Source organism: Pygocentrus nattereri, chromosome 17, assembly GCF_015220715.1.
Source record: "Pygocentrus nattereri isolate fPygNat1 chromosome 17, fPygNat1.pri, whole genome shotgun sequence".
NCBI classification, from domain to species: Eukaryota; Metazoa; Chordata; class Actinopteri; order Characiformes; family Serrasalmidae; genus Pygocentrus; species Pygocentrus nattereri.
Window position 1 is genome coordinate 25084320 of NC_051227.1, and position 11838 is coordinate 25096157.

The following is an 11838-nucleotide window of genomic DNA, read 5'->3' on the forward strand; positions in this document are numbered from 1 at the left end:
TGGAGGCAAAAAAGTCAACATTTGCTACCAAAGCCCTTATATGCCAACTTTACTCTGACTAAAGATGATTACGAGATATAAACATTGATATGCTGATTAGTCAAAATGATCTTGGTGAAATAAGCTGTAGAGTGACCATATTGTCCTACCACAGTATAGTTAGTTGAGCTGCTGTAACTCAGTTTCTCAGCATGTTCGCTCAGCACTCGGCGTGCAGCATGTTATTTCAAAGGAAACAGATTTATAGAGACTGAGCTATCTATAGGGGCTGCGTTTCATGTAGCATGGACGAGTGTTTTCGTACAGTGGGAGAATATAAATTGTAGGCTTTGTCCATACACAATGGTCTATTCAAATGTACAGTGTTAAACACCAAAGTATAAGATTTCTAAAGTCACATACTAATCAACTGTACACAATGTTCTCTTCACCTCTAATGAAGTTGATCAGGTAAGGCATTTGTAGTATCTTGTGCAATGAAAGTGCAATAAAACGAAGCTAAAATGTAATGAAAGTCTATGTCAGATTCTTTTTGGGTGTCACAGACTTCTATTACATTCGCCACCTAGCCCTTCTTTGAAAGTGCGTAAGTCAATTGTGCACTCCAAACAGCTGATCAGTTATGTGTGAGGTGAGGGAAAGAATTGTGTCAATTTTTTGTGAACTGTTCCTCTAAGACTGGGGCCTTGACTTGGCATGAGGCGCACACTGTCATTCATGAAGAATGTGTATTGTTTGATGAAGAACATGACTTATCATCAGTTTGAGCATGCTTTCCTGGCTGAACTACACAGACATGAGCTCAGCTTGACTTGGATTCTTCAGCTTTCGGGTGCAGTTTTCAGATTCAGTGAGGCACATTTTGTCATCAGCATAGTGGAGCGTAAAAGAACCGTAAAAACATTCTCTCTCTGCCCACCGCAAAAAAATGAATAAATAAAAAATACACCACTTCACACCCTCATTCACTACACCCCTCTCCTCATTACACCCCCTTGCAATGTAACACCTTAAGAGTTGTTATTATTGCTTGCTTGATTGTTTGACTGATCTTAATGCTTTGATTGAGAGAAAGGAAACTGTTGGCAGCTGTGTGTGTAAAGTAGTCAAATCTTTACCATTTAATGAGAGAAACACAAAACACATAAATACGATGTGTGAGGTCCATGGCTTCAGTTTTTTGTAAAGTTGTAAAGTTAGCATTTTTCATTCTCACAATGCTTTAAAATCAGGTTGAGGTAAATCTTAAAAAGACTTAATCCTGAGAACAAAGACAAAAAGGCCATAGGCCACGTTTCAAAGGGGGTCAATCTGTATTTTGTGATGTGCTGTAGTTTCTTTGTAGTTTTTTGAAGTGACGAAAATGTTATTTCTCTAATAACAGTAATAGCTGGTTAAAAAAAAACAGTAAATAATGGTAGGTAGAAAAGGCTAGAATCATAATAATGTAATGGAGTATTGTTTCTTTAGTGAAATGAATCAAGTAGAAAACTTCTTAATCCTGCATTGAATATGAAGTTTTTGAGGAGCTATTCTTCTCTATTTTGGGATCCTTCAGTATAAAATAATATGCTAAAGCTCAAATGGGAGAGATGTGGACAACAGCAAAGCAGCAAATGAATTAGGAACTAAAGATGAATGAGTAAAATGGAAAAATGGATTTCCATATGGTTCATTTTTTATGTGTATAGTGTACGTGAGTATAGTATATTGTAAAACTATAAAGTATTGCACTTGAGAATCAAAGTATTGTAACATTGTAATGTGTCACACTTCAGTATACACTTAAAAAAAGAACTTCAAGAGCTGGTGCTACAGGGGTTCTCTGGTAAAGAAAATGGTTCTATATAGAACCATAAACACTTAAAGAACCATACGCATGATTCTTTGCATCCCGAAAGCATTCTTCAGATTGATGAAGAATGTGCTGTAGAGGGTTCTATATAGAACCCCAATGCATTCTTCTATTATTACAGTGTCAAGCCTATAACAATATAAGAACCCTTTTCAAAAAGGTTCTATATAGAACCATCTATAGCATATTAATGCATCTTTTCCATCAACTCAGAGAACCCTTTCATGAGGCAAAGAATCCTTCAATGATGCAAAGTGTTCAGGATTCTATACAGAACCATTTTCTTTACCAAAGAACCTTTGAAGCCCCATCTTTTTAAAAAGTGTAGAAAAGTATTATCAATTGAAAACATTCAGTAGTGAACAAATTGAACAAATCAATCTCTTAAGCACTTTTCTAACAGACAACTAATATAACTAATATATTATACCCCCCCACACCCTTCTGTTGATTAGAATACAGTAGACGTCTACTTTACTGCCTTTGTAGTATCTTCACTACTAGGTGGTGCAACCGCAGAGGACCTGTCAATGACCAACAGGCTAATATTTGAGGGAATTGTGCGCCCTCTTGTGGCCATGATGGTTCAGCAGGTTACTTCCAGTGCAGACTGTAGTAATCTTTTCTGAATATCACAAACTAGTTATTGTGCTACTCTACTCTTTTATGGGCATGTTTAGTTTAGCCTCTGGTGTTCTACACATGCCTCTCAATAGGCTTCTCACACACTCTAGAAGCGCTCCCATTGTGAGGACATTAAAGATCTGCTTTGTTCTCAAACAGTATGTTTCTTAGCAACACGCTGCTTGTGTGAGACATGGAGGTGTGCAGAAAGGTATCAAACCTTAAGCTCAACAGCAGATTTTATCTACTGCATCAATATTTTTGCTTAAAACTTTGTCTCAATTTTCAGCTGATATTTGTCTTTTCCAGGGAAATGAGGCCCCTCTGCACATCCCCTCGAAAGACCTCCATGTCTGTGAACTTTACCTTGCAAAACGGTAATGCTGCACTGAGATTATAACGCAGAAAGTTTTGTTTGTAATTCTTTTGTTCAAAAATATTGACTGTCATGCTCATGTCTACGTTTTTCATTGAACACAACTAATGTAATTAAACTGGCTTGTGTAGTTTAATACTGATATGGGCTATTGTGTTTGCAGGGGTCTCTCAGCTGTGCCTGATTTGTCCAGATTCAGCCAGCTGAGATATGTTTGGCTTAACAACAACAGGGTAAAGTTCTTGATGTTCTGAAATATATCAGCTACAGAATCTTGTTTATAAAATTAGATGCTAATTTTCCCGGATTTCAGTGTTCATATCTATTTTCTTCTTAGCTGCTTCGTCTTTATTGTATAAAGAAGCCAATCATTCCTTTTCCTAAAGGGGTTTAAATACTAATGTATGACTTTGCAGATAAAGGATGTCCATGGCCACATGTTGAACTGCTGCCTAGCAGAGCTGTACCTCCAGAACAATGAAATCACCTCAATTTCAGGTATTTTTAGGTACACAATAATAACATGTCTGTTAAGTTTAAGCTACCACTGCACCCTGTGTTCAGTCAAATTTTCCTTGCTGTGACATCTCTCTTTGGAAGAAAGAAAAAAAAAGAAAATTTCCATTAGCTTCCATTTTTTTCACCCAGACTAGAAGCTTTTAACAGCAGATCAGCGAGAGTTCTCTCTGCTGGCTCTGGTTCAGTGTCATTTTGATTTATGCCAGTGTGGCTTGGTTCAGTGATGTGTGCAAACGCCTAAACGAGCTCCAGATCATCCCTGGTAAACCCATTAGCTGTTTTAAAGGGGAATTCCACTGAATTTTAAAATATTTTGCACAATTCAGTTGTTAAAAGTTTAAACAGTCATTCAGAGCGGTCTGATGTGCAATGCTTTGTTCTAGAGAAACTTGCTGAGTCTGAATTTTTCACAGTGGTGTTGATAGGAACCAGACGTCTGATGCGTTTGATGTCCATAAAAAAGCTACCTCACAAGTAGCTGTGACACATAATGGTTACATATAACCTGCCTGAAGCCTGAGACAGTGTTTTACAGTGGTTTTGAGAAAAGCTTTTGGTGTAAAGCCTTTATTATTTTTTTTACAATCCATTCATGACAGAGAGGTAAGGCAAAATAGTACCCCAAAAAGCTTCTTTTTCCAGATTTACCACTATTTAACATTATCACCGTCACATTTAAAACTCTGATAATATATGTAGGCTTACAGGGCGTTTTGGATAGTAAATAAAATGGCTATATTTGTGTTGTAGACATTGTGATCACCATTAAAGATATCAGAATCAATACATTTCTTTGCAATGCATTTCTCATAGAACTACTCAGAATGACTTTACACCTCACCAATTGAGTTATGTAGAAAAGGTCAGGGGAATTGCCTTTGAAAATTTTGTTTGGGGATTTGGAAATAATATTATTATTATTATAATATTAATGGAAATAACATAAATGAGCAGTCAATCTTGGCTAATCCAATTTTACTGCTCTAAGCTCTGTTCACTCTACTGCTACTTCTTTCATTTTTCACTTACACACGGCAGCTGTAAGAAAAGCCATGTGTGTTCAATCTATAGAAGTCAAACCTGTCTGTCACTCCTCTCACACATGTATACGCACACAGGGTCCTTGAGACACCTGACCTGCCTGAGAGTGCTGTTGCTTCACAATAACAAGCTGAAGGACCTGGAGGAGACGGTGGCTGAGCTGAGGAACACGCATTGCCTGCAAACTGTCAGTAAGTAAAGAAGGAATTCTTTCAATATGACTCATCATCTATTAGCGAGCAGTAGTTTGTAAAATCTCTGTAAGATGCACATGAAGTTATGCATATATTTCAGATTTTTTCCTGAATCCCTTTACGCAAGATCCTGAATACCGACAATACGTGATCCATCACTTGTCATCTGTGCAAATATTGGACAGAAAAGGTATCTGTAAATTAATCTCTACTGTAGAACATGGTGGTTTTTCACAAACGTGAGGTAGAATATTCAGGTTTTGTTACTGATTGACAGAAGTGATGCAGGTGGAGAGGACTCGTGCCTTCCGGCTCTTCAGTCCTGAGAGACAGAGGATACTGGACACACTGGCTTTTGGCAGACGGGCACTAACGCACCCTGCAGCAAGGATAATGACTCAGAACACATTAAACTGAGAGGTGACGTATTGAAAGAATAGGGAACATCTTATGGATTTAAATACACACTAGGACTTCAGACAAACAGAGTCTGTACATGAAATATACTTTGTATCTCCAAAATGGCAACTTCAACCGAAAAGAACCAAATGCTTTTAACTTTGAATGGAAGTTATTGGAACAAGATGGAAATTGAAGAATGAACGTTTTCCAAGTAATTTTTAGCATTTCTATTACTGCATTCATCATGAAATTCTGACACAATGTAAAGAGCACCTGGTTTTGTGATTTTTTTTTTTTGAAAAAATAAATTGTTTACAACTATTTATCTAGGCAGTATTTGTGTTTTTGCCAGTGCAAAACACCACATAACATTATACAAATCTAAACAGTAAAAAAGAAGATTTTATTGTTTTTGAAGTTATTATTAATATCTTGGTAAGAAGAATGTGTTAACAAGAGCACAGATTTGCTACCTGACTTCTCGCTGCATCACTCATTTTGTGGATTTGCTAAATTCCACAAAATTTCATCAGCAGCACACCTGATTTAATTTAATGTAGTATTAATTAGCTGAAGCATGTACTGGATGGTAATTGTAAATGCTACATACTGAAACTGGTGAGTTTCAGAAATAGTCCCATAAACACTCACACTTATAAATCACAACCTACTGTTTGTTTAATTCTAATGTTACCTCTTTTAATAAATACAACCCAGATAAATAGCTTTACACATTTTCCTGTCAAAACAGCCATTGAGTACATGTTAAGTACAGATGCAATGCCTGGCAGACCACCTAAACCATCATTATTAGATAAACAGTACTAAAAGCTTTTATCTTTCAGAGAGAGGAGAAAATCAAGCTTGCTTTAGATCTGAAAAATCCACAGGTGTTTCTGTCCATTCTTCCACTGTTAGAAAACAACTCAATGCTATGAGTATGAAAGAATGTGTGGCTGTCAGGAATAACAAAAGAGAAAAAAATTGCAGACCAAAGAAGCAGCTGGTGTTCTCAAAACAATGGACTGACCACCAGAGTCCTGACCTCAACATCACTGAATGTGTTTCGAATTACTTGGGTTGTGAGACAGAAAATTCAACCAAATTCTAAGATTGAACTTGTGGAAGATGTGGAAAAATATCCATGCAGATGTCTTTGAAAAACTGAAAATAAAGTTTTCCAAAAAGATTGAAAAGCGTGGTCTCACTAAATACTGACATTTTCAATTTAGCTGTGACGCCATCTGTGTCATTTTCTTTTTAATGTTTCCTTTTTTTCTGACGCTGGTAAATTTAACTAAATGGCTGTTTTGACTAAAAATGACATGAACAAATGATGTCCTCTGGCCAAAAATAATGCTTTGCATTATAACTGACACATTTTACAGGCTTCCATTTGTCTCATACTAACTCACACTGTATTACATACAGATCAAATCAGTGCTGAACTTAAGACAAGCCAGGTGTTTCACTGTGCTTGTGTCCATGTTGACAATGCAAGATGAGATAAATTGGCTTTCAAGTCGGAAGGACCACTTCTTTATATAATTAATAAGTCATATGCCACTGATTGAATATCCACATGGCTCCAGAAAGACCTGTACGATGTGAGTAAACCGAAAGGAATGAAGTTTAAACTGCCCAAAATATGAAAGGTGTAATGTGGTACTGTTTGGCATTTTCAGTTACCCATCTGACGCGATAGCTGACTCTGAGTGCAGATTCATCATGCAGTTCTCTATTTTGGACTGGTGCTATATGAGAACAACTCAACAGAGCCCCTTGAAGGAGTGGAGCCCAACTGCAGCCATCATCCTTACTGTCAAATTCAGATAACAGTGTTAAATGTCCTGCATCTCACAGGCACGCTGTAATAAATGTTAAAACACTGCCGTGCATTTTTGTTACTTTCCTTCTCGTTAGTCTACTGAGCACTGTAAAGCTCATTCACTACCTTTAATATGACCGCAAATTTGGTGTATAATCGCACTATTTAAAATGCACAACTTTTGAAGTAACCTAATGAAAAAATGTTTCTTGAGGTTCCATCTGCATTACTGCAACTGAGATGGAATATTACTGTGTAAAGTAATGTGTCACTATAGAAGTCACTATATAACTTAGACCTTTTTTTTTAATCCTCTTCCACTATTAACCTGACCATGTTTTAAGGCATTGGCTTCGGTGTCTTTAAGTAATATATTACAAACCAACTTTACATAAACCTACTATCATAAATATATTCCCTCCATACTAAATCTATGTTTCCATACACATCACATACAAAACTTAAAAAGAACAAAACAATACAGTACAATGTGTTATAAGTGGACGGAAACCCTTCACAATATGCCTCTGTGGCACAAAGCTTTGTTGACTTTTCTGCTTGATCTCAAACTCCATGAAGCCCTTCTCTGACAAACATTCTGAAGGTCACCTCAGATACTGGATGATGAAGAGAGGCAGGTCTTTGATAATGATGATGATGATGGGAAAGAAGCTGGGATAATGTGTCTCTGTATGATCACTCTGCATTAACTGGAATGGGCTCTGAGCTAACAGTCTCTATTTGGATATCTGACGTGCTGGTAACTTCGTCCTTCTCGACAGAGAGATTTTCCATGGTGTTGGTCGTCTCTTCCAATGCTTTATTCTCTTCAGCTTCTGGAGAGAAAAAGAGCACAAATTAAGACTTCATCATACTAGCCAGCATGAGTGCTGGAATTATATGCTCTACATTATTTGAAGACAGAGGAGAGAGAGGTTTGTTTTCATCTTGTGAAGTGGTTAAATCAAGGGAGCATATGAAAAACTGCAGGCTGAGAATACCTTTGGCCTGTCTCTCTAGTCGCTTGGCTGATTCAGCCTCATGCTTCTGCCTCTGCTCCTGCAGTTTCTTGCAGACCTTCTTATGGGTAAACCAGTGAAGCTTCTGGCAGTCTTGGTTACAATAGATCACCTGAGAACATTAACAGTCACCTGTTAGTGACAACCTACAGCTGCCAACAGGGTAAGGGTGGGCGATACTGCTTGTTACTTGAAGACATTGTCATCATTATGCATGACATAAATCACTATAGTTTGCAAACAATTGAAACTAGCAAAATTCTAAGTGCAATTATTTTTTTTAATTAAATGTTGAACAAACCACAAAATATTAAAACAAACTAAATATTTTTCTAAAAAGGCTTTTACAGTTAAAGAACAACACAAACAAATCTTGCAAGGCCATCCAAGATAGGCTAGTTTTCTGTATATCTCTTCTAACATTAAGGCAAAAATAAACTAAAAAGGTTCTGTAGTCAATAACATGTAATGAAATTTGATTAGAGATTACACACAAACAGCCCAGTCATCAGCCATGTCAGATATGGATACCACATGCATCATAGGAAAAAGCAGTAGCACGTGTGATGCCAGTTTTTGAAATGTATGTTTTTATCTTCAATCGAATACAGAATATAGTTACAAGAAAAAAAAGTGACCTAAGGCTCTGTTTTTGTGTGGATGGGAGGCTAAACCCTGGAGAAAAATCTAAAACATGCGATCTAGTCTGTATGCATTACAGTTAGTTAGAAGTAACTCTTTTGACCATATAATTTAGTGATGCAGTGTAGACAAACAATTCCAAAATGCAGCTCATTCCTTCAGCCAGCACTGCTTATTGTACCTGCTAAACTGAAACAGATTTAGCTGAGCCCATATTTACATATTGTACCGGAAACTGTTGTTTCAGTTGACCTTAAAGAGTTTTCATGTACAACCCAGTACTGCAGTCTGTGTTAGCTTTATTTCCTCTCTTTTAATCATGTGACATGAATCAAGTCAACTAACTGATAGCGTCATTCAATACTAACAATTTTTTATTAAGTTTAAGATTAAGTGACCCTTATTAGTCCCACAATGGGGAAATTTTACCTCCATTTTACCCATTTTACATTTCCATGCAGTGAAACACCACATACACACTAGTGAACACACACACACACTAGGGGGCAATTAGCACATTTGCCCGGAGTGGTTTGCTGCTTTATCCTCAGTGCCCAGGGAGCAGTTGGGGGTTAGGTGCCTTGCTCAAGGGCACTTCAAGTCATGTACTGTTGGCTTAGGGCATCAAACCGGCGACCTTCCGGTCATAAGGCTGGTTCCGTAACCTCCAGCCCATGACCCCCATTATTGTCAATGTTACCGATAATAACGATTAGTTGTTGCATGTGTGACTATGCAGTTTATGCAGTTACTTTACACTGGTTGTTGTTGTTGTTGTTCACAGGCCCTTTATGATTGACTTTATGATAGATGCAGTTATTCAGTGTTCCTGAAGTACTACTGATATCCATGATATACTGAAAAAGGCGTACTGTGATGAAATTTATCACAATATCAGTTTCATATAGCTCACCCTTACTTCAAGGATGGTTAATCAGAGGTTAAAAAAACTGTTACCATTTTGCAGATGGAGCACTTCTTCTCTGCTCCCTTCTCCCCACAGGTGGTGCAGAATTCTGCATCCATGAAGCCCACCTGCCCTGTGATGGCCTGGGTAAGCACTGACAAAGCTGTGGGGTCATTACCCTAAGGGAAGAAAATGTTTTTTATTTTGCCACTAGATTTTAATCATCAGTATCTATACAGATGACTACGAACTACTTCTAAGCAGATACAGGGACTGTGAGAATGGGTTCTGGGTTGCTTATAATATGGAAAGTCATCTCCTCTTAAGCAAAAGAAGCAGAATTAAGCATTACTCACTATGTCCACAGGAGCTATACTTCTGACAAGCTGCTGAAGCAAAGTGGCATCGCAGTAAGGAAATTTCCGGATGCATTCCCGAATAAATTTCTCCTGGAACACTGGGAAGCCATCAGTCTCTCTACCTTTTAGAAGGCTGTGAGGGGGGAAAATTTGTTAACAAAGTGACAGTGGTGACAATGTTGCTTTGAACTGCTTTACTTTCTACACATTTACATATAATGATTTCTTGTTCCTGAAAAGCAACCACCGGACTTATCCGTGTTTCATGTGATTAGCTGTTTGCCGTAAAAGTCACACTTTCATGTACACACACACACACGCACACATACGCACATGTAGACGCACGCATGCACACACACACAGGGATTCACCATAGCTTGAGTATCTAAACCTATGTTAACAGAGAAAGTTGCAATTGCAATTGTAAAACGAGTCAGCTGGAGCAGAGGTCTTGTGAAGCTGTTCCCAAAATTAGCCAAGTTAGAGATATTATCCATCAATCAATTTTCAATCAAATATAGCTCCATCCTTAAAAATTACCAATTAACAAAATACATCATGTTTGTTATTTTAAAAATAAAATGTATTGTAATCAGTTGATCAGTAATTTCATTGGCAGGTATTGCAGGATCAAATTCAAGAGCAAAGCCATCAACAAGTCAACACAAAGGGAGATGAAAGCAAAAAAAAAAAAAAAAAACAGAATTAATGAGGCACATGGCTAAGAAAATGGTTAAGAATTACATAAAGCCTGTGATGATCTCACTATTACTTTCAGAGAGAAGGCTCATCACTGGTTTTGTCAAAGCATATCAGAGGAACATTACTGCCGATCTACTACCAGACTTTCATATTGTTTACAGGCACAACTATAAATCTAGACCAGAACGCATATTCTTTGATCCTTAATATAGGTGTCACAGAACGTACTCTACATATCATAATATCTAGTTTTTTAAATGAACACTTATTGCTGAATTAACTCATACAGAGCTCATCTATGTCTTATATGAGAATTCTGAGGGTTACTTTCACACTCGACAGTACATGGTTGTTGTTTTTTTTTTTTTAAGCCTCATCTTACTCAAAAGTTAGGTGATACCACAGAAATCCCCATACCTCTTGGTAAGGCCATCCAATTTATCCTCGCGGCCTTTGATGAAGGAGCTACATTTCTGCAGCACACAGCTGATGTAATGCATCTTCATGGCCAGCACCTCATTCATGTCCTGCTGCTTCACACACTTCTCACAGATCAGCTCCATCACCTTTCGACACTTATCTAGAGCCTCTGCATCTACAAGCAGCGGGTTCTCCTGGACCAGCATCACCATCTGAAAGAGACAGCAAGTTTGTGAGAAGAATGTAGCTGATTTTTGTGGTAACACTAATGGAAATAAAACGTTGTACTAACTGTGACTACTCAGAAATAGAACAGGCAATGCAAAAGTACAATAACGAATGAATTTTACCAAAAAACAAAGACCAAGAGTGGAGCAGAGAACACATGAACACTGAATCAACAGCTACCTTGACAGGGTTAAGATTGGTGCTCATGATGATTTTATGTAATGGTCCTGCCAACTTAGGAGGCAGTTTTGGCTCCTTTTCTAAGCCCTGGGGTTTTGTATAGTAGTCAAGCCTCTTCCGGGAGAAAAAATTATTGATAACGGTGACACAGTCATGCTGTCCTAAAGAGAAAACCACATAAAAAACTGTTATTCTTATGGTTCCTTTATGTTTACATATAAAAAAATAAAATACACTAGTATAAACTCTTGCACAATATCATAGTTTCATATCATAGATCACAAAATCATCATTGTGTCCTTACCCACAAAAGCAGCCATTTGTGCTGCTGTTCTGCCCACTGAGTTCACCACATCTGTTTCTGCTCCAGCATCCAACATCATCCAGGTGATATCTGTCTTGCCTTCAGAACAACAAAAAAAAAAACATGATGCAAACTTAGACTTCTATAATATCACCTATATTGCAGATTAGAATCGTAAAGGTAAATGAGAATTTCCACACAGTTATTGTAAGACATACCTGAGAGACCGGCAAACATG

General features: G+C 37.6%; 2 protein-coding genes across 2 annotated transcripts in view; one reads left to right on the forward strand and one right to left on the reverse strand.

The window, feature by feature from the left end:
* The first annotated feature begins 2672 nt into the window (after positions 1 to 2672).
* LOC108426888 (leucine-rich repeat-containing protein 72) lies at positions 2673 to 5283 on the forward strand. The gene is given in 8 exon segments (XM_017696698.2): positions 2673 to 2678; positions 2789 to 2856; positions 3019 to 3088; positions 3272 to 3353; positions 4493 to 4606; positions 4710 to 4799; positions 4887 to 5012; positions 5015 to 5283. Coding segments are annotated over 8 exon segments (591 nt in total). The 3' UTR covers positions 5050 to 5283.
* Positions 5284 to 5393: 110 nt separating this feature from the next.
* Positions 5394 to 11838, reverse strand: part of ankmy2a (ankyrin repeat and MYND domain containing 2a) — an 8477-nt gene continuing 2032 nt past the window's right edge. The window contains exons 3-10 of the mRNA XM_017696872.2: positions 11819 to 11838; positions 11601 to 11699; positions 11297 to 11457; positions 10886 to 11100; positions 9764 to 9899; positions 9458 to 9586; positions 7841 to 7970; positions 5394 to 7675 (exon numbers count right to left, since the gene is read on the reverse strand). The exon at positions 11819 to 11838 is cut by the window's right edge and continues 119 nt beyond it. Of these exons, the coding sequence (XP_017552361.1) occupies positions 7536 to 7675; positions 7841 to 7970; positions 9458 to 9586; positions 9764 to 9899; positions 10886 to 11100; positions 11297 to 11457; positions 11601 to 11699; positions 11819 to 11838 (1030 nt within the window). The 3' untranslated portion in view covers positions 5394 to 7535. The remainder of the gene's footprint in view (positions 7676 to 7840; positions 7971 to 9457; positions 9587 to 9763; positions 9900 to 10885; positions 11101 to 11296; positions 11458 to 11600; positions 11700 to 11818) is intronic.